The sequence below is a fragment of the Sphaerodactylus townsendi genome, linkage group LG02, assembly GCF_021028975.2.
Source record: "Sphaerodactylus townsendi isolate TG3544 linkage group LG02, MPM_Stown_v2.3, whole genome shotgun sequence".
NCBI lineage: Eukaryota > Metazoa > Chordata > Lepidosauria > Squamata > Sphaerodactylidae > Sphaerodactylus > Sphaerodactylus townsendi.
Window position 1 is genome coordinate 17,193,639 of NC_059426.1, and position 23,344 is coordinate 17,216,982.

The 23,344-nt window shown below is 47.9% G+C and overlaps 1 protein-coding gene across 1 annotated transcript in view; it reads right to left on the bottom strand.

The window, feature by feature from the left end:
• The window catches only part of NRP2 (neuropilin 2), a 254,183-nt gene that overhangs the window by 122,957 nt on the left and 107,882 nt on the right, over positions 1 to 23,344 (bottom strand). The window contains exons 9-10 of the mRNA XM_048484452.1: positions 11,465 to 11,609; positions 9,464 to 9,613 (exon numbers count right to left, since the gene is read on the bottom strand). Of these exons, the coding sequence (XP_048340409.1) occupies positions 9,464 to 9,613; positions 11,465 to 11,609 (295 nt within the window). The remainder of the gene's footprint in view (positions 1 to 9,463; positions 9,614 to 11,464; positions 11,610 to 23,344) is intronic.

Below are 23,344 nucleotides of genomic sequence, written 5' to 3' on the forward strand. Positions count from 1 at the left end.
AGCAAATTCTCTCCCATGTGTAGACCACCATTACATTTATTACTTAATACGTGTGTCACCCTGATCATTGTGCTGTGAGTACAAGAAGAGTCTTGCTTGACCATCTGGTCCAGCATTCAGTTTCCCACATCTGCCAGTCAGTTGCCCCAGAGGGCCAGCCAGCAGGGCACAGAGCAAAGGTCTTCCCCCGACGTTGCCTCTGGATGTGTAAGTCCCCTACAGTCCTGCATAGAAGCCACTGATGGATCAGTCCTCCACGAATCTGTCTAATCTCCTTATAATACTACCTGTGCTACTGCCGTGGTGGCAAACCTATGGCACTCCAGATGTAATTGGCCATGCTGGCAGGGGCTGATGGGAATTGTAGTCCATGAACATCTGGAGCACCATAGGTTCGCCACCACTGTGCTAGTGGCTCTTCCTCTGTCTTCTGGTGGAGAATCCCACAATTTAATTACTAGTCGGATCATTTCCTTTAGTCTTTCCTGAACCAATTGTGCATCAGAACTTCTCTGGGGGCGGGGAGAAAGTCACCATAGGAATGCATTGTTTCCCTGCAGTCTAAAATGCCCTCTTCTTATCACCCCGCTCTTTAATTGCCTGGGCAAGGGTACCTTTCCCGCCTTGAACGGTCTCTTTCTTCGGCTGGCCAAGAGCCAGGCTCGAGCTGCTCGAGGTAAGCATTTAGCTCTTGAGCTGCAGTTCGACCACTCCAGTTATATTGTTGTCAATAATGAGTTTGTAGCTAAGTGATCGCTCTTGTGTTTCTCCCCCACTTGCCAAGCCTTGCAGAATGATATTACTAGTGACAGACCGAGCTCTCGAGAGGCTGGGTCAGAAGTCAGATCTTATTTAACACTAAGGAGTGAGTGACTTCACAGAACGCTGCATTGATTTACTGCACCGTTGAGAGCATTCTTTTAAAAGGAGGAATGGGGTTTGGACAGATGCCCTGATGTATATGTGTATATCTTATAACCTTCTGAGCCATCCAAAGACTGTACTGAGTGGATTATGATAATAGGCCTCTTTTAATCAAATGGGCTGGGAGCGTCTTCCTTCGTTGGATAACCTACACTGACATCTGGGCAAACGGACAGCAAATATTTTGACATATGTGCACATGTATACATAGGTATTTGCTCTGTGTGAGCGTTTTTCTGTGTGTTTTTATTTCAGTCGGGTACTGCTTTAATTATGAACTGAACATGTCTTTGTCAAGAGCATTACTTTGTGCATTATTGAACGTGGTCCTTTGATACAAGAGCATTTATGGTTCATTGAACAACTATCACCAATACTTTCTTTTTTAAAAAAATTAATGCTTTATCGAAGGTTTAAAAAAGATACAAAATCGATACGTTAGTATTATATAAAGAAGTGAAATAATATGAAAGGAGTTCTCATTTGCTACAAGTCCTTCTAGTTGTACAATTTAAATCAGAGCAGGTGCTATTCTTTATCCACAAAAGAAGAGAAACGTGATTGAGTTGTTAGATGGTTAAGGAATTGGAAAAGGTAATATTTTTAACCTTAATCTAATATGATAAAAACATATTAGACTGGTTGTTGTGGGCTTTCCAGGCTGTGTGGCCGTGGTCTGGTGGATCTTGTTCCTAATGTTTCGCCTGCATCTGTGGCTGGCTTCTTCAGAGGTGTATGACAGAGGGAAGTGAGGATGCCAGACATAGATGCAGACAAAACATTAGGAACAAGATCTACCAGACCACGGCCACACAGCCCGGAAAGCCCATAACAGCCAGTTGAGTCCGACTGTGAAAGCCTTCGACATTCCATAAGAAAAAAAGTCAATCTATAAGAGAAGAAGGGAGGGTGGTTAAAAAAAAAGAGGAACAGCAACAAAATTCATATAGTATTTTTCAATTCTCACATTATCATTTCTATCTTCTTGTTGGATGGAGCAGAGTTGTGCAGGTACTGTATCACAGGCTCCCAAACTGTTGTATAGGAGTCCAATAGTTTCTAACAGATGGTGCGGGGGAAGTATGGCTAGGTAGGCACTAGGACCTAGGCAGAGCATTCTACAACAAAGAAGGACCAGCATGTTGAATTCTGTGGTGGAGGAACATACAACTGCTAACATCTCTTTCCTGAGACAAACTATAGTCTTCCCTATAGAAGGAACATTTTTTGTACAAAATCAGCCTTTGCCCCTATGTAATCTTGAAGGGGTAAAGACACAGGTTTGCCAGTAAGAAGAAAGTCTAATTCATTACTTTACTGTAGAGTTGGTGACTACTTTTATCTTCCCCTTCAGCAAAGTGAGCTTGATTCACATTTAATTGCATGTTCAAGGCCAGAAGCCGGCGGTTGATATTGTTTTTCTTTTGATCTAACTGTAATTTTCATTACTGGGAGGGTTGCAAACAATAGTGCACATTTCTGTGGACAACCAGATTTGTGAAAGTCTAAAAAATGCTACTTTCCTTAGAAGCAAAATTAGATTAACTCATAATGTGGATGGAGTCATGTCTATTAATATTACAGTATTGTTTAATTATTATTACTTATAGTGCCCGGCGTTCTTTCCATTTCTCTATAAGTGGTTTCCTGATGACTATCATAGAGGAACCTCTTTCTGGGGCTTGATGGTTTAAAATTTACTTTGTCAGAAAAGCTAGAAATAGACTTCGGCTATCACTGGGCATCTCAATCTTTAATTGTCCTTCCTTGCTAAGAGTGGCTCCAGCAATTATTGCTCAGAAATTCTTTTTGTTCTCACTTTCCCTGCTGATCTTTCCTTTAAAGTTTTGTTTACCAAATTTATACTGCATGATTCTGCCCTCATCTGGCCTAGCAAAGTGGCTAACAGGTAGAATAAAAACACATCTTTAAAACTGTTTAAAATGAAACAAAAGCTCATCATTTAAACCACAGATGTCAAACTCGTGGCCCTCCAGATGTTCATGGACTACCAAGAATGAAAACCATGCTAAGGTTCCTCTGGTATCTCTCTTCTGTGTCTCATCCTCCTCAACAACCTCGGGACAACCCAAGGCCATCAAGCGCTCAACTCACGCTGCCTCGGTCACTGTGCTCTACGACATAATTGAGTCTGTATTACTGCTAGTTCAGTGATGGCTTAACCTATGGCACGGGTGCCAGGCACTCAGAGCTCTCTCTGTGGGTTAACGCACAGAGTTCATCATGTGGGGAGAAATCACCCCGCCACGCACACATCTAGGCTGGCTCACAATTGGGCTCACTATTAGCATTAAACCTAAGACCTAGTTTGCAGCAGTGTAGGTAACCCTTGCCGCTGTTAAACCCACTGGATTTTCATGCTAAGAACTAAAGCACAACTCACCTGGGAGTAAGCTGGTTGCTGGCAGGGGCTTGCTTCTGAGTCAACCTCCAGGGTCGGATTCACCTGCTGAAGAGTTGCGGTTGCTTCAAAGCAAAGCCACCCACTACCACCAAGCTTACTCTGAGTAGCGACTTTGGAGCCAACCGCTTTTTTTCTAAACTAAAACCTCAGTATTCAGGTTAATTTGCCGTGGTTGGCACTTCTATGCATAAATAAGTGGGGTTTTGGGCTGCAGTTTGGGCACGTCTGAAAAGGTTCGCCATCACTGTGCTAGTTGGTTCTTGTTCCAAAGCAGGGTTGTGGTTATCAGCAGAGCTTAAAATGAGTCACTCTGGTAAGATGAGAAGGTTTATAGTCTTCTTGCACTCACTGCAACCTTCTACCACACTTGGAAAAGAATACTTCCACACAAGATGTTCTTTCCTTAGGAAGGTTTTACTTTAGCAGTTGCAAGGTTACAACTATTCTATACAAGTCTATTCTATACAAGACTATAAGACTATACAGAACTCTTCAGGCAAGAACAAAGTTCAACACACACTGAACTTAACACTCTATCTCCCATCTCCGAACTTAGCATATACAAAGCCTACATCCAACAGGATACTTCCCCGCCCCAGCAACGGCCTCTTTAAGCATAAGCATAAGCATAAGCATTTTATTGTCATTGTACCTGACAACGAAATTAACAGCAGTATTCCTCGATGCACACAATATTATTATTATAATTCCATGCAATACAATATTATTATTATAATCTTATTGGTCTAGAATCACAGCTGAACTCACCCAATCATGTTAAAGGTCAATTGTTGTTACTTTCTTGCCCCCCTAGACTGACTGTCTCCAGCCTTTGGGTTAAGTAAACTTCTGCTAACTTGAAATGACCCTCTTTTGTGAACTTTTACTCTCTTTTTATATATCATGACAGTGGTCATGAGGGATTGCTGGCCCCTGACATGTGGGTACAGTATTTCCTAGCCTGGTGTGCTACAGAAATCTATCTTCACACCTGCCCCTGAGGGCAAGGGGAATAAAACCGGAGTCCCACGCGGCAGCGAAGGCAAGAGGGAAAAAAGGATCACAAAAGCACAGGAATGGGACATCACCCAGTATTGCACCTCGGCCCTGAGCCATAAAAGAAACAGCTTGTGCTTTGTGGACCAGGAAAGTTAGGCACTAGGATCCCCCCAATGATAGGTGGTAGCCAGAAATTCAACAGGTGAATAATTTGCACTTCCCACCCCCATCTTCACCAATCAAGAGAGAGAGGACTGACCTCTAACCCCACCAAGTCCAATTCCTCCACTTTGAAACACTTTTGCTAAAATGGATGACGCTTATCATTATTTGCTGTCTTTTGCCTTTAATGGTGGGATGGATGCAACTGCAACTCTTTGTATGTTTAGACCTGTGGCTTCCCTTGCCATTCAGTTTTTTTAGAAGGTGAATGATTTCAAGCAATTTAATCCAGGAACTAGAGAACCAGGCTCAAATCCACAGTGCCATGAAGCTAGATTCCCTCGCGGGCTGTGGGTTGGAGAACCTCAAGAGCTCCAGAGCCGCATGCAGCTCTTTCGGCTCCAGGAATTGCTGCCCCTTCCATCTGGCGCCTGGGAAGGGGAGGTGGGGAAAGGACTCCAGAGGGAGGGAGGAGAAGGAGGGCGTGGGAAGGAGGTGCGCCGCCATGTCCCAAGTGCAAATCTCGTCAGCTGCTAGCATCGCCACCGCTGTCTATCCCGCCCCGCTTGAGATATCCTGCCCCCCTCCTTCCTGTCTATCCTGCCCCCTCCTTCCCTACTTCCACTGGCATCCTTTCCCTCTCCTTCCTCCTCCCCATCTGGTGCCTCGCTGTCACCTGTCTGGGGCGCATTCGTAAGTGCAGCCACCCTGCAACATAGTCTGTCCATCAGCTCTGTGCATGGCTGGCTTGCAGGCTGAAGGCGGGGCTTGGGAGGTAGGTCCATGCCCCCATGGCTCCTTGGGCATTAAAGGCTGCTGACCCCTGCTGGGGTCACTAGTTTAACCCACCTCACAGAGTGGTTGTGAGCACAAAGCAGGGAGGAGGAACCAATGTATACCCCCTGAATTCCTTGAAGGAAGAGTAGGATTAACATGTATGGGAACACAAAATAAAAGACAGTACAGCATCTGTGAGATACTTCTTTTCCCTCTGCTATGAATATATGATTAGACCCAGAACTCATTCTGACAGGACTGTGATTTTACTGAATGACAAAGCAATATGTTTATCTGTGTGACTTGGACGACTGTTTCATCACCGGGTTTTTGTTTTTTTTAAAAAACCATTCATATACACAAGCGCTGTTTAAGTTACAAACAAGGATTTTCTGAAGAGTGCCCCACGCTCTTAGGACATTTGCAGATTGAACTAAACTCTACTTCATTATTGGAGGTGAAGTGTTGACTTCATGGAAATTGAATTATGGTCTGTAAAACAAACCCAAAGATGTCTCTTCCTACTTGATTTGGAACATGGTTTTGGGACATTGGAACACCCTCCTTTGAGCTATAAATGTGGTTTGGTGTGTCATAACTGTGGACCCCAGGAGGAGTAATTATGGCTCTTTAAAAAATCTACTCTGGAACGATCTTCAGTGACATACAGTTGCAGGACAGTGGTAGCAAAACCAGCTTGCCTCAGTCTGAATCTTCAGGAGTGTGTGTAAGCTTTCAGGCTTGAATCTGGAAAGGAGAGAACTGATGTTTGTGTTGTTTCAAGACTAGTAATGCATGTGCCTGAGATCCTGTGGTTTCACAACTGCTATGTTTGTTAAATAGACTATGAAAGATATCATAACACTAGGTGCTTTCTCTCACAAAGGAAATTTGCCCCCATAAAGATCCGCTGTTAAAGCACGCCTCACATGTGGGTCAGCCATTGCAGGAGGGGAGGCCCGCAGAGAAGCTGTCTGTCTCGCACCGGTCTGTGATTCTAACTGGTTTATTTGTCTTTAATTCCATACCTCTGTTCCATACAGCTGGCTGAGGCGTATCCCTGGCATCTCTACTTAGGTTTATTGACAGTGCAGACATGGCTCCAAATAAAGAAGCGGGAAAAGGAAAGTAACCCCAGTATGGGGCCGGGCACAGGCAAGTTCAGGGGCCAAAAGAGTGCTAAGCCCCTCTGGCACACCAGGCACCCACAACAGCAAAGGCTGCCTAACCGCACTTCGGGTTTAACCCCACTGTGTGAGGGTCTCAGGTGCAGCCTGCCCTGGAAGGGGCAGGGCAGGCGTCCACCAGCCCCGCTAAGCAGGTTCCTGCCAGGTTCCCCGGAGTAGGTTACCAATTGTTGTGTGTGCCGTAGAGGGGTTAATAATTGGTGATTTTGCCACGGATTTTTGGCTCAGTTATGCCCCTCCCTCGTGGCAGTAGTGCGCAGAACTTGAAGCAGTTCAGCAGGAAATCGGGCGCGCGGCAGCCTTCCGCGCTTCTGCGCATTCGCTTTCTCGGGCCAAGGATCAGCGCAGCGGCTGCGCCCTGCCACAGCCCCACCTCGAATGCCCAGCCACGCTCGTCGCGTCCTCACCAGCCCCATTACGCTTACGCCACAGTTTGAATCCCACCACCATGGGAACTCGTTTAAAATTTTTTGATCCTACCACTGTTCACCACTTGTCATATCCAAAGGCTCTCAGTAAATGACTACATTGATCCAGAGCCTGGCTCGGCAACGGTATGCCTCATTTGATCATGCCGCTAATTTGATCAGGTCAGCGCGCCCCAGGCCTTCTTTAGCCAAGTGTGACATCTAGTCTGCTTTCCCGAATTTCCTCCTCGGCCCATCCAAAAGTCTTTGATATTGGGCATCAAATTTCAAGACCAATGGTTTGTCAATAAAGCCATGCCCATGGGCTGCTCAATTGCGCGTTCCGCTTCAAGTCTTTAGCACCTTTTTAGAATGGGTAAAGAAAGGACGGCCAGCTAGCCCCCCCCTACATAATTCATTATCGGATGATTTTCTTTCAGGGTGAAGCAAGCACTCTGCAATGTGAGCACAGACTTATTGCTTCCGGCTTTAGCTGAGGAACTGGGTGTCCCCTGGCAGAAGTAAAACTGAGGGGCCGTGAATGATCCTTGGATTTATCTTGGGATACTGCTAGACACTCGAGAAGGGCACATCCAGCCTCTCTAGGATAAACTGGCTGCCATTAGAGAACTTCTTTCCCACATGACATCACAACCCAAATGCAAACTTAAGGGAAACACAGAAAGGCCAGCATTTAAATTTTGTGTGCCGTGGTTGTCTATAGGTAGACCCTTCTATGCCACCTGGCACATGCCACATCGCGGTGTCTACCTCATCACCACATCCATTGACGCGAGGTATGTGCGAGGACCTGGCGGTTTGGCAAATGTTCCCTTTGGATCAATTTAACGGAACTTGCATATGGCAGGAACGAAGTCACACCTGAGGCAGCATTGCCATAAGTGCACTGATGCTTCTGGTAGGCTAGGCTCGGTTCCTTCAAGGTCAATGGTGTGCCCAACGTGGCCCCAGGACTGGGAGGAAATGGGCCTGGGCAAGGACTTAACCTTCTTGAATTCTTCCCATTAGTGGTTGCTCAAGTATGCATCTTTGGTGGAAACAGTTCGCCAACTACAGAGTGCTCTTTCTGGTGCCATAAATCCAGGCGGTGGGTTAAGGTGATCAACAGGCAATTGTCTCGCCAGAGCTGGTGATGCGCTAGTTAGACGGTTTACGATGTCGCTGACCAATAACATCTCTTTTGTGGCTCAGCATATGCCAGGGTGTGGACAACGCATCGCAGAGACGCCTCTCTCCAGGTTCCAGATGGAGAGGCTCGCTAACTGGCTCCTTCAGCATCCTTGATCTGGAACCCATTCCACAGGAGCTCTGGGCCCTTTGGGAGGCATAGTCAATGACAGAGTGCTGGAATTGCTGGAACATCAACGCCACTGGCTTACTCAGGGAGCCCTCCAGGCGTTTTGTCTTTCAGGAATCCCAGGGTCAAGCTGGCACGGGCTGTAGTGAAACTTCTCTTTGGGGCACCTTGCCTACCTCCGCCTTCAAGGCCGTTTCACCTAATACAATGCGCGCTTGTACTTGGCGTGTATCCTCTTATTGTAAAGCCTCAGGGATACCAGACTGTATGGACCTTCCTAATTGTGGGCAGGCTGCATGAAGGGGTGGGTCTGCTTGGCCCCTCAAGGCAAAAAGACATGTGCTTACCAATCTCTTTGAATTTGCTTGCCTGCATTTTGAGACACCCCCCTCGCATTTGCCTCGTCCCCATTTGAAATTTGGCTCTTTAGCAGCCTCAGTTTGGCCTTTTCGGGCCTTTGTGAAGTGAGAGATAATTCCTCTCGGAACACTCCAGTGAAAGGCCCCTGCACGCTGAGGGATGCTCAGGTTTCTGGTCATACCCTTTAGTGAGCTATGTCAATCTAAGACAAATCAGCTAGGCCAGGGGCACTTGCATTTCTATGCAAGCTGCCTCAGCCCCTGGCCCTTGCCCAGTAAAGGATGTGGCTATTATGTGTCCGCTTACACCACGGGTCAGAGAGTTCTTTGTGCACCCAGATGGCTCTGCTCTCAAGTATCAGCTGGTGGCTGTGTTACTGCTTTGCCCCTGCCCTGCACTCCCAGCCATCTTATGGTCTTCATTTTTTTAGGATAGGTGCGTACTCACCGTGGCTGGGCTGGGAGCCCTCGGGTTAGCCGGCAATGGACGTGGGCAGGTGGCTATCTAGGGCCTATAAAACGCATACATCAGACCAATCCCCCCAGCACAACAGAGGGGTGCTTTCTTCGTTGGTTCTTAGTTCTTCCAGGTTCTCAGAGAGTTAATGGCTAGTTGGCCACAGCATCATTTCTGGGCCGCAGACATGCAGCAGCTTCTGGTTGGGGTCGGAACCCGCTTGCATCAACAGTTAAGGCTATATTGGCTTGGGAAGAGAGGTAATAGCGCAACACCTTTCTACTTGATCAAGCTTGAGACCTTCAGCCCTCCTCATGTGCTGGTGATCCGCTGGGAGAGAAATGACATCCCCTGCAGGGAAGAGCGTGCAGCTGCTGCAAGCTATGTTATCGGATTCTGGGACTCCATTCCACCGCCTGTTTCCGACACGATGATATTCTGGTCTCACATGTTGCAGAGACGCAGCTGGAAAAGAGCGGTGGATCCACGCCGGATGAATGGGAGCCGAGCAAGAATCTGCTGGATGGTGTTGCGCTCTTCTGTTCAAAATTTGGGGTCAGGGATTCCACATGGGGACATCTCTTGTAAGCTGGAAGTTCTGGTACAGACGGGATGGGGTGCACATCACCTTTGGGTACGGATCGCGGCCCATGGCCTTAGAACAGCTTTGTGTGATTGGCTGAAAGCTTAGGAGGTGATGGCGAGCAAGGGAGGGGTTTTCCTTCCTGGCCCCTTGCTCTGTGGCGGTTGCCTGGCGAGGGATCTTCCGCTGGTGGCAAGGGAGCTGGGGAGCTCCCTGTTTAGCACAATCTCATTAGGAGGTGGAGGTGTAGCAAGCTTCATGGGGAACGCTCTGGCGAAGCAGAAGCTTGCTTCCTACGTGAGCTGGATGGGCCTCCAATCAAGGGCACTTCACCGGGTCTGGTCCTTTGTCTCACCCAATCTTCTGGTTTATTCCCTCCAGCAGCTGGGCTGAGGAATTGGTTTGCTCTGGGGACAGCACTAATGCTGCCCAGATGCTTGATCAACTCATGCTGCCATCTAGTTTAGTCCTATGCTTCTGTGAATAAAATAATAATAATAATAATAATAATAATAATAATAATAATAATAATAATATTTCTCAAAATTCTACATTTAGGTGAAAGTAGTTGACTTTGCCGGTGTGGAGTGAGTGATACCCGGATACCTGTACAAGGGGAAAGGATGCACGAGCAGCAAGAAAGCCTCATGCAATTTTAACATGAGCATCGTGTCCAAGAAGCGATGCTTCCACCTGCTTCCGTGCCTGGTTCTGGGCTCTGCACTTCCATAAAAGGGAAGACAAATTGGGACGGGTTCAGAGGACAGCAACAAAGATCGTGAGGCATCTGGAAAGTCCTTTGCAGAGAAACCTAATGAACTGGGTAAGTTTAGCCTGGAGAGCACTAGACTGTGAGGAGACGTGATAACTTTTTAAATACCTGAAGGCTGTCACATGTCTCTGCAGCTCCACAGGCCAAGAGCAGATCTAATGGGCTTAAGTCACTGGAGGGTAGATCCTAGCCAGAGATTAAGAGAAACTGCCTGACAGTGAGAGCAGTTCAACAAAGGGACCCATCAGACAAGGGAGAGTGGGCACACTCTACCTGCCCGCAGGTTTCTAAGCGGAGAAAACAGAGCTGTCTATAGGGAATGCTCTCGTTTGGATTTCCTGCACTGAGTTTGAGTACCTGACCTACATGACCCCTGACGACTCCACACCACCTTCAATTATGGATCAAAAACCTTCCCAGAGGAAAAGCCTCAACAGAGACGTATGCAGTGTGAGGACTATGTGCCTGAACTGTACTCTGGTCCACAGAGGGACGATAGTTCAGTCAGTTGCAAACGAATATGAGAATTACCATTCGTTTTTTATGCACTGCCTTTGTCAAAACCATTATTTTGTGGATTATTGGATATGGTACTTTGATATAAGAACATTCGCGTGAAAATGTATTTTTACTTGCAAACTTCCAAACGGATGGGGATAGCAGGACTAGGTGGGCACTAGGACCCAGGCGGAGCATTCTACAACAAAGAAGGTCCGGCATGCTTTGCTCTGTGGCAGAGGAATATACAATCTACTATCATCTTTCTGTGGAACAGGGTATAGATGGCATCTCAGGGCCTCCCAAATGGGCCATTCGCTAAAGTCGTTACTTCAGTTGAGTACACCACCACCTGAAGTGCTCCTGGTTATTTCAGCTGTGACACGGTTTTGCAGCTGGTGTGAAGTGTTAACGTTTTCAGTGTTTTAATGTCCTGATGCCCACTGCCCTGTGGATCCTATTTGGGTGGAAAGGTGGCTTACAATTTTTTTAAAATATATAAACAAACAAGTTCTTGCACCAACAAGCAGACTCCAAGATCTCCTATGCGTTAGATGCAGGAACGTCTGGAGACAAGGCAACAAAAAAATGCGTACCTGTGATACGGCAGCCGAACAGCTCCAATCGGAGGGCAATGCCGCTGTGCCACAGCTGGGGCCGGATCCGTACGAACCGAGTTAACACAGGAGCATGGAGTTTGTTGAGAACCACTTCCGAAGCGTCGGTGTTTGCTTGGAAGACCTGGAAAGGGAGAAAGGATGAAAATTCCGCTTTAGACTTTCCCAATTAAAACAGGAAAGGGAGAAGATGAGAAGATGGCAAGAGGGACTGAAACATAAAAGGCACCCATCCAAATGGTAGCACTTAATGACAGAGCAGGCTTAGTCAGACTCTTCCCCTAAGACTAAGTCAGTGGTTCTCAACCTTCCTAATGCCGCAACCCTCTAATACAGTTCCTCATGTTGTGGTGACCCCCAATCCTAACATTTATCCATTTTACAGATGGAGAACACTGATGCAGAGAGTCTTAGGCGACCCCTGTGAAAGGGGTCCAGACCCACAGGTTGAGAACCACTGCCCTAAGTCTTCTGCAGCCATTTCACCTGCAGACATGAGCTACTATGCTCTCCCAATTGATTTATCCCAATCTAGCTGCTGTTGCACCAGTGGATCTTCCATGCTGTCCTCTTCCGTTATGACAGTGATGGTGAACCTTTTAGAGACCGAGTGCCAGGGGCAGAGCAAAGGGAAACTTGCGTGCGCCTTGCGCCTCTGCCACGCCCCTGTCCGCCCCCGCCCTGCCCTGGAACGCCCCCGGAGTGCCCTGAAACACTGCCACCACGCCCTTGGAACACCCTTGCCACGCCTCCGCAGGGGCGCATGCCCAGTGCATGCGCTCCCTCATCCCCTTGGCGCTACGCCACTGTCAAGTGCCCAAACTGGGGCGACGGCACATGTGCCCACAAAGAGGGCTCTGAGTGCCACCTCTGGCACAAGTGCCATAGGTTCGCCACCACTGCATTATGACGACTGAACTACAATCTCAGGCAAAATCAGTTGAACAGAAAGAGCTACTGATTTTGGACGGACAAGTCTGAAACACTCTTGGCACGATTCCTAGGACGGCGAGATTTTCCAAACACTGCTGAAAACTGAGATTTCATCTGCCTGGAACAGAGCATACGAGCGCAAGCGAGCAGTGTCGGCTGAACTAATGACTTCACACATTCGTACTTCACTTTCAATATTTACAACGTGGGCGTAGTTTTGATTATTCCCTTTCGTAAACCACACTGACTCAGCCTCGTATCAAGCTTGTTAATAACTGATTATTGCTACCATTGAAATGCCACGGTTTCCTCTATGCAAATAACAACTAAAGAGAAGCAAACCGGTTGCTTCCTTTACATGCACAACCCCAGAAATATAACATTTTTTTTAAAAAAAGACCTTCATTTGGTGCAACGTATGCTGCGCCATTATTCAAACAAACTGCTGTCTCACCAGATGGCCATAATCAATAATTACCATATGGACCTTACATTTTCCCCCTCCCCCCCACCTTTCCCTTCCATTATTTTAATAGCTTGGTAAAGTGTCAGCAAATTTTGTGTCTATCTTTGATGTAACAGGCAGGGACAAGGGGACAAAGACAAAAAGAAGATCAAGACTGTGGGTGGATCTAATCATCTCCCAAGGAGCCTTTCTTCCCTGTGAGGTTTTCTTCCAATTCAAGGGGTTTGTCCTCCAAAGGAAGGGCCACTTAAGTTGGAGGAAGACTTCTTAGCTCGGAGGATGGCCTCCACGTTTGTTCAATGGTAGGGGAGACAGAGGTAGAGTCCATCTCTCTATTTCTCATATAAAGCAAGGTACTTCGTTTGTACAGTGGCCCTAATATCCTAGACTAGCCCAGAGCTTGGAAGTTAAGCAGGGTCGGTACTTGGATGAGACCCCACCAAGGAAGGCTGGAGCTACTATGCAGAAGAAGAAGGAGGAGGAGGAGGAGGAGGAGGAGGAGGAGGAGGAGGAGGAGAAGAAGAGGAGGAGGAGGAGGAGGAGGAGTTTGGATTTATATCCCCCCTTTCTCTCCTGTAGGCGACTCAAAGGGGCTTACAATCTCCTTGCCCTTCCCCCCTCACAACAAACACCCTGTGAGGTGGGTGGGGCTGAGAGAGCTCCGAGAAGCTGTGACTAGTCCAAGGTCATCCAGCTGGCGTGTGTGGGAATGTACAGGCTAATTTGAATTCCCCAGATAAGCCTCCACAGGTCAAGTGGGAGAGCGGGGAATCAAACCCAGTTCTTCCAGATTAGATACACGAGCTCTTAACCTCCTACGCCACCGCAGTGGCAAACAACCAGAGGCAGTGGCAAACAACCAGAGGCAGAACGAGGGGGAACTGTGCCCATGCCGCAGCGCCCTCCGCCCCACCCCGGAATGCCCCCAGAACACCACACACCCCTCCACGCCCCTTCAGCTGCTCTGCCCGGGGCGTTGCACCCCACCCAGCCCCGCTGGTGCTATGCTACTGCAAGCCACCTCTGTCCACTTCTTGTTTTGAAAACCATATGAGGATTCACCTCAATGGCATACTTTACCTTTTTAATTTTTTTGGAACACCAGAATTTGGGGCCCTCGTGATTAACTCAGCATGCGTTCCAAGCCAGAGAACAGACCTCTACTACATTGACCACACTGAACACTGTGATAGTAATTGCATGTTATCACCCATCAACCCTTCTCCACTTGATGTGAGGACAGCATCACAACTGAGAGGAAAAGAACCCTCTATGTAGATGCCACCTACCCCTGGGAATGCCCTTGTGTTGGAAGGCCGCCTGTCCCCCTCCTTGTCTGCCTTCCAGGAGCAGCTAAAGATACTCCGACTTGAACAAGCACAGAAGAGAGTATGGCAGTGGTGGTGAACCTTTGGCACTCCAGATGTTGTGGACTACAATTCCCATCAGCCCCTGCCAGCATGGCCAATTGCCCATGCTGGAAGGGGCTGATGGGAATTGTAGTCCATAACATCTGGAGTGCCAAAGGTTCGCCACCACGGGAGTATGGTGATACAGGCCGATTACCCACTGCTGGCTGCTCTCCGCCCTTGCCTTGCTCTGGCGTGAAAAGTCCCGCCAGAAGAGTTCTCGCTTTCCCTGCGGAAAGCGAGAAGCACGCCGGGGCAAGAGGAAGCGCATCGGGACACGAAATCAGTGCGCTGCAAAGAGGAAGTGCATTGGGACAAGATTTCTTGCCCCGACATGCTTCCGGTCCCACTGCATGCCAGAGGGTAATCGGTCTTTGGGTACTGTTTGGTGCAAACTGCTAGCTCGCGTGCTGACGGCCCGTTGTGTTTATTGACAGTGTCGTACTGTTCGACTTCACGTTACCAGTGCATCAGGGAAAGCCAGGATAATAACGTTCCAAATAAATAAATCCGTCCTCTGCTCCGCTAAGTGTAGAAACCTCCAAGGAGTCCCCGTTGAGCCTCCCCACCCCTCTCTATCTCTCCTATGCAGAATCTAGGTTCAGTGCTGACTATGCATTAATTAGTGCTGACTGTTAAGCAGAAGTTAAACTGCTTAGTTCCAGAGTCTTGGGATTTAGGACGAGGGGCTGTTTGAAGGTCTAGAGAGTTTCCCTGATATTCCAGAGGAGCCTGCCTTAAAGGGATAATACAGATGTTTCCTGGGCTTAGAACAATTAACTCCAGTTATCTTGGGGCAGATGGAGTTTGCCAGAGCCGATGTATCACGAGCACAGTGTCCTCTACGTGAACTTACTCTCGGCAAGAGCGTATGGGATAGCCATTCCCCAGCACGAAGCAGCGTGGGAAGAGGGGCAGGGAGAGATCGCAGCAGGCAGAATTTTTGCAGGCCTCTGGGCAAGAGGCTAGTTGCATTGAGCCCTTAAATACATGAAAGCACCCTTGAGGGCACACAGTGCTTTTGTGTGTGTAAATTGGCCATCAAGTCGCAGCCAGCTAATAGCAACTCCAGCAAGGATTTTTTGTAAGGCAAGAAGAAGAAGAAGAAGAAGAAGAAGAAGAAGAAGAAGAAGAAGAAGAAGAAGAAGAAGAAGAAGAAGAAGAAGAAGAAGAAGAAGAAGAAGAAGAAGAAGAAGAAGAAGAAGAAGAAGAAGAAGAAGAAAAGGAGGAGGAGGAGGAGGAGAAGGAGATGGAGAAGGAGAAGGAGAGGAGGAGGAGAGGAGGAGGAGGAGGAGAAGGAGAAGGAGGAGAAGAGAGAGCTCCAAAGAACTGCGACTAGCTCAAGGTCACCCAGCTGGCATGTGTTGGAGTGCACAAGCTAAACTGGTTCACCAGACAAGCCTCCACAGCTCAAGTGGCAGAGCGGGGAATCTAACCCGGTTCTCCAGATTAGAGTGTACCTGCTCTTAACCACTACTCCATGCTGGCTGAGAAGCTGAGGTAGTTTGCCACTGTCTTTCCTTAGAGCCTTCCTTGGAGACCACCCATCCAGAGGCGTTCCTCCCATTGGGCAAAGTGGGCAGTTGCCCTGGGCACAGCCCTGTGGGGGGTGCAGGTTTGTTTGGGGGATTTTTTGTATTTTCAGTGTTTTTTCCATTTTTGACCTGCAGAGGGTGCAGTTTTTTGGCTAGTAGCACCAAAATTTCAGGGATGCTTTGGGAGACTCTCCTGATGCTATCACCCAGGTTTGGTGAGGTTTGGTTCAGGGAGTCCAAAGTTATGGACTCCCAAAGGGGGTGCCACATCTCCCATTGTTTCCAATGGGAGCTAATAGGAGATGAGCCTACACCTTTGAGGGTCGATAACTGTGGACCCCCTGAACCAAACTTCACCAAACCTGGGAGGTATCATCAGGAGAATCTTTTACTGATACCACCCAGGTTTGGTGAAGTTTGGTCCAGGGGGTCCAAAGCTAAGGACTCCCAAAGGGGGTGCCCCATCATCCATTGTTTCCAATGGGAGCTAACAGAAGATGGGGGCTACACCTTTGAGGGTCCATAACTTTGGACCCCCTGAACCAAACTTCACCAAACCTGGGTGGTATCATTAGGGGAGTCTCCTAAAGATACCCTGAAAGTTTGGTGCTGCTAGCTTAACAATTGCACCCCTGCCAGCAGGCACCTCCCAAATTTCCCCAGATTTTCCTTTTAAATCCTACCGCCTTTGACATGGCTTTAAAGGGAGAATCTGAGGTCCCCAGTTTAAACATTACAAGTGATGCTGTTTCAGAGTGGGGGAGAATCAACCCCAAAATAGCATCACTTCCAATGTTGTTTCAACTGGGAACCCCAGATTCTCCCTTTAAGGTAGATTTAAAAGGAGAATCTGGGCTCCCTAGTTTAAACACCATTGAAAATGATGCTGTTTGGGGGTGGATTCCAGCATCACTTGTTTAAACTAGGGAGCCCAGATTCTCCTTTGAAACATTGAAAGTGATGCTGTTTCCCCCAATTGGGGATACTGGATACAACACCATAAAATGTTTTCATAGCTGTAATAAAACATTTTGAAAGCATTTTGAAAATGTTTTCAAAAATTATTTCTGCTGTGTGGCATGGCCTATTGTTGTGTTCAGATTTGTGAGTTGGGGCATGTTCTATAATGTGATGGTGACTTTGAAACGACCTGGTGTAAAAAATCATTGCTTGGTCACAGTGAGGGAGGGTGGCTGCCCATGGGGGGGCGCCAAACTCCAGATTGCCTAGATCAGGGGTAGGGAACCTGCGGCTCTCCAGATGTTCAGGAACTACAATTCCCATCAGCCTCTGTCAGCATGGCCAATTGGGTTATGCTGGTAGGGGCTGATGGGAATTGTAGTTCCTGAACATCTGCAGAGCCGCAGGTTCCCTACCCCTGGCCTAGATACACCACTGGGCGTAGCTACAAGGGGGGGTGCGCGTTGCATTGGGCACGCGCCTGGGGGGGCATCAAACTCAGGTTTTGCCCAGGGCTCCAGTTTGCCTAGTTACGCCACTGCTCCTATCCAAGTACAGGTCTGGCTTAGCTTCTGAGATCTGATGAGATCAGGATATACCAGTCTGGCTTCTTTCCCTGTATGCTGCTTAAGCCATGCCAAACGTCACAATTGATGCCAGCCACGCACAGAAACAAAGCAGAGCTGTCATAGTGGAAGGTACCCATAAGAAGAGTTCGTTTTTATACACTGCTTTTCTATACCTTTAAGGAATCTCAAAGCAGCTTACAAACTCCTTTCTCTTCCCTTCCCCCAAACAGACCACTTGTGAGGTAGGTGGGGCTGAGAGAGTTCCGAGAAAACTGTGACTAGTCCAAGGTCACCCAGCAGGCTTCATGCAGAAGAGTGGGGAAACAAACCTAATTCACCAGATTAGAGTCCACTGCTCTAAACCACTACATCAGGTATCGTCACCCCTGGAAAAACAAGGGGGAATAAATATACACCTTCAGATCTTTAGTTGGGTACATACTCGGCCCAAGAGAGGAGACGTTCTGCACAAATTCCTTTCAGGGAGTTCAGGAACTTATGATCAACTTCCTTGGAAATGCGCAAGCCTGCAGGGAGAGGACGCGTTAATGCATCTCGCTTGGAGTCCGGCATGTTGATGCATGGAGATTGCATTAGCAGACAGGAGAATAATTCAGTGCTAAAATCCATGACGGCGACTTCCCCGCGTTAACAGCGGTACCGCAGCCAGAGCCAGTGGCCCACAGTGGCAAACCCCTGCCTTAAGTAGAGCGGCATTAAGCGATCGGCTAGGAAGGAGGCCCTTGCCTGCAAATCTGTGTGGATAATTGGGATTTGGAGTAGATTTAGAGCCAAATAGAAATGCTAATCCAAAGAATATAGATCACGCTGGTACCGTTTAGAAAAACAGCATGGTTGATGGGTTTTTAATATCCTGCTTTATCCCAGCAGACCCCCTTTCCCCGTTCTCCCTTTCCTCAGCAAGTCACCAAATACCCTTTTCCCAGCAGGAAAGCTGGAAGTATCAGTGTCTGCTGTGAGTGGTCTTCATGTGAGCCAGTATTGGAGAATGCATGGATATTTCGACACTGAAGGAAAAGGCCACGGCTTTGTTTCAATCCACAAAGCTGATCTGCTGCGGGTTGTCCACGAACTGACAAGAAACCCCCACCTGGTCCACGTGCCTGACCTCGCTTTCTTCTCTTCTAATCCCACTTTGCTGCTCCCTCAACTTCTGCTTCACTTCCTTCCTTCTCCGAACACACAACTAGGTGTTTCTGAAATTTATTTATCTTTCCCCTGCTTCAGGCACCTTTGCCTTGGATTTTTTTCCCCATATGGCAAACATGTAGTGGTTAAGAGAGGGGAGTCTAATCTGGAGAACCGGATTTGTTTCTCCACTCTTACATTCGTGCTGGGTGACCTTGGGCTAGTCACAGTTCTCTCAGAACTCTCTCAGCCCCACCTACCTCACAAAGTGTCTGTTGTGGGGAGAGGAAAGGAAAGGAATTGGTAAGCCACCTTGAGTCTCCTTTCAGAAGAGAAAGGTGGGATATCAATCCAAACTCTCCTCCTCCAGCTGTTTTCCTTAGTAGTGTTTATAGCCAGTGCGAAAATTATGGGGGACGGATTCTTACTCTGAAGCAGCTGGAGTGTGCCAACAATTTTATTCCTTTAATTTATTTTATTTCGTTGATATCCCACCCTCTCCTGACGAACTAAGCCCAGGAAGGCACATATCCCGTTTTATTATCAGGGGTTCCCTACCATCAATGGGACCCACCGTTCTTCCCTCTTTGGGAGGGTTTTAAATTTAAATTCAGATATTTGCTGGATGCTGTTTTATTGTATTAACTGTTGTTTTAATGGATTTTTAGCCTATTGCAAATGGAGTTGTGTATTTATACTCTGTAAATTATTTAACTGTATTAGCCATTTGCTTCGCCTGTTGGGGTTGGGGTTGATTATTTTTGTGGGGAAGTCTGTGTTGTATACTGCCCTGAGCCCTCTTGGGATAGGGTGGTATATAAACCTAAATACTAATAAATAAATAAACAAACAAACAAACAAATATGCATACATACATCCAACATTTGACACATAGTTAAAATCATAAATCTACCTTAACAATTACTATCTACAATTACTATCTATTCACTAAACTTTTATAAAAGCATTAAAATGCATTTTGGTTTGCTATGTACTTATTGAAGAAAGTATTTATTAGTGTTAGAAAAACAACACCAATTACTATCTACAGATGGCACCTTAATCAACTATTGTACTTTTGAAGATGAAAGTCCTGACGTGAATCTGAGACAGAATCTGAGACTGACGATTTGAACCTAAAATAAAGGGACAGCCTCAGTGGTGGGATCCAAAAATTTTAGTAACAGGTTCCCATGGTGGTGGGATTCAAACTATGGCGTAACGCCAATGGGGCCGGGCGGGGCACGACGGGGGCGTGACCAGGCATTCTGGGGGCAGGGCATTCCTGGGCAGGGCTGTGGCAAGGACGCAGCCACTACGCCGGTCCTTGGGTGGGAAACGAATGCACGCAGGCTCAGGCTGCCATGCACGCCGGCTCAGGCTGCCATGCACGCCAGTGCACCTCCTGCTAAACTGCTTCAACTTCTGCACGCTACTGCTGAGAGGAGGGTGTAACTAAGGCAAAAATCACGTGGCAAAATCACCCAATTAGTAACCCCCTCTCGTCACACACAAATAATTAGTAACCTACTCTCGGGAACCTGTGAGAACCTGCTGGATCCCACCTCTGGACAGCCTGATGGGGAAAGTTTTACAACTGTACCTTTTCCTCTTTTTAAAATAAAAAAAAAATCCTTCTCCTTACTGCAAGGCTAAATGACTGCCCTCAGGGCACCTTCGATAAGACTCTTATTTCAAAGAGGGGAAAAAGTGCTAACAACTTGTAATGCTGCACCAACTCTTCAGGCTACATTCCTTCATTACGTTCCAGAGGATTCAGCCAGGTGCCTAATCGTATGCCTAATTCCAAACAGATGGGCAAGGCCTTGAAGATTTCTTTTTAGCCGGCACTTTTCTTGCAGAAATTGAAGGAATTAGGTACGTGTGACTCCCAATAAAGATCAAGTGGAGCACTCCTGGGCGGATGGTGTCGTTTTAAAGGCCAAGAAACAAACGCTGTCAGCCGACGCATTGCCCTTGCCCTAGCAATAATAGGCTCTTTGCTACTGCACAGACAGTGTGATACAGAACACAGCATCCAAACCAAATTACTGCTGGTATTTCTTTCAAGGGCTGTAAATGGTAACAATATTATCTCTTCAATTCTTTTGAATCTGGGCTGTTCCTCTTATGGTGCTTTGGGCAAATAGAAATGCTATTTCTGGGGACTCAGATCCCCGCAAACCTTCTTTTGACCATGTTTCCTAAATTTGGTCCCATGGCTCAGTCAAGAAGGAAAAGAAGAGTTTGGATTTATACCCTGCTTTCCTCAATCATAAGGAGTCTCAACGTGGCCACCGTGGTGTAGTGGTTAAGAGCAGGTACACTCTAATGGGGAGAACTGGGTTTGATTCCGTGCTCTGCCAGTTGAGCTGAGGAGGCTTATCTGGTGAACTAGATTAGCTTGTGCACGCTGACACATGCTAGCTGGTGACCCTGGGCTAGTCACAGTTCTTCAGAGCTCTCTCAACCCCACCTAGTTCACAGGGTGTTTGTTGTGAGGGGGGGAGGGAAAGGAGTTTGTAAGCCCCTTTGAGTCTCCTTCTTCTTCTTACAAACCCCTTTCCCCTTCCTCTCCCCACAACAGGTACCTTGTGAGGTAGGTGGGGCTGAGAGAGTTGTGAGAGAACTGTGACAAGCCTGAGGTCGCCCATCAGGTTTCATGTGGAGAAGGGAAACAAACCCAGTTCTCCAGATTAGAGTCCACTGCTCATAACCCCTGCACCACCACACCTGATCATTCCACCACAGAACTCGCACTACTGAGGATGCTTCTAGGCACAAGACTGCTTTCAAGCCCAGGGCACGATTTGCTTGTTCTGGGCAGTTCACCCACCCCACACACCATACAATAGATATGGTTTGCCCCATGTACATTGTGGGTAGTTCAGAGTAAGCACTGGTAGCATTGGTATGGGTTTCACAGCCCAAACCTGTAATTGTAGCGCAACCGAACAGAGGTGGGATCCAGCAGGTTCTCACAGGTTCCCGAGAGTAGGTTACTAACTATTTGTGTGTGCCGAGAGGGGGTTACTAATTGGTGATTTTGCCATGTGATTTTTGCCTTAGTTACGCCCCACCTCTCAGCAGTAGCGCACAGAACTTGAAGCAGTCTAGCAGGAGGTGCACCGGCGTGCGTGGCAGCCTGCGCCTGCGTGCATTCGTTTCCCGCCCAAGGACCAGCGCAGCTGCTGCGTTTTTGCCACAGCCCCGCCCAGGAATGCCCCACCCCTGGAATGCTCCCACACCCCCATCGTGCCCCGCCCAGCCCCATTGGTGCTACGCCACAGTTTGAATCCCACTAATTTTTGGATCCCACCACTGCAACCGAACCAAGCTGAAAGGGTGACCCAATGCAAAGGATAACAGGGCCATCCCCTTTCCTCAACAGTTGCGCAGAAAAGGGCAGTAGGTTTTCTCAGCCCGGCAAGATGCACTTCATCAGCAGGAATTCACCAGTAAAATTCACACGAAACTGCCTTATGTTGAATCAGACCATCAGACCGTTGAGATCAGCATTGCCTGCTCTGACTGGCAGTGGCTCTCCAGTGTCTCAGAAAGAGGTCTTTCTTTCACATCACCTGCTCCCTACTAACTGGGGCGTGCCAGGGACTGAACTCAAGACTATCTGCATGCAGAGCACAAACCTTTTCAAAATGTTTTGAGAGAGGAAATAAAACGTTTCCTCCACGGAGTTTTGCATTGTCTCCATCCCCTTTGGTTCCCAAAACGTTTTATTTGCAGCCTGGAAACGTTTTAAATGAATGGCCTTTTAAAGTGACTCTTTCGTTGAAACGTTTTCAAAAGGGCTTCTTTGGCCTGTGCCCAGAGGTGGGATCCAGCAGGTTCTCACAGGTTCCTGAGAGCAGGTTACTAATTATTTGTGTGTGCCGAGAGGGGGTTACTAATTGGTGATTTTGCCACGTGATTTTTGCCTTAGTTACGCCCCTCCTCTCAGCAGCAGCACGCAGAACTTGAAGCAGTCTAGCAGGAGGTGCACCGGCGTGCGTGGCAGCCTGCGCCTGCGTGCATTCGTTTCCCGCCCAAGGACCGGCGCAGCGGCTGCGTCCTTGCCACAGTCCCGCCCAGGAATCCCCAGCCACGCCCCCATCATGCCCCGCCCTGCCCCATTGGCGCTACGCCACAGATTGAATCCCACCACCATGGGAACCTGTTACTAAAATCTTTGGATCCCACCGCTGCCTGTGCCTCTTTAAGATGCTTCCTACGCCTCTCTGCAGTCCGCGGGCTTCCTCCTCGGTGCCATTTTCTCAGCTCACTTCCCGTTCCCCTTTGCCTATTTTTGGAACTTCTCAGCAGATTTTCTACAGTTCTGGGGGCTAATTTTTCGAAGGCGCAGGGAATTGCAGCACCCGGCTGTGAAACACCGTAGGGTCGATTCCACTACGAACGCACACACAAAAGGAAAAAACGTTCACAAAACGGCAGCCAATAATCATTTTGACAGGGTGAGTACACACGTACATCATGGTAAAGGGGGGGACTGAAAACAGTTTAGAGACATTTTTGAGGATTTGTGCGGAAAGGGCCCATGTCTGAGTCACGGCCCTTCTCCCCCATTCCCCCGCTATAAATCTGTTAAAAGGTATAAGTCTTCAATATAGTAAACATCTATATAGTAAACATCTAACCTCCTGTGGGCGCAAGAAAGGGGGAGGGGTGGGTGTTTGAAGCCGTCTGCCATTTATATATGGTTCTTTTAATTATGGGTAGAAATTGTTTTAAAGGAGCAGCAGTGGCGCAGGAGGTTAAGAGCTTGTGTATCTAATCTGGAGGAACCGGGTTTGATTCCCAGCTCTGTCGCCTGAGCTGTGGAG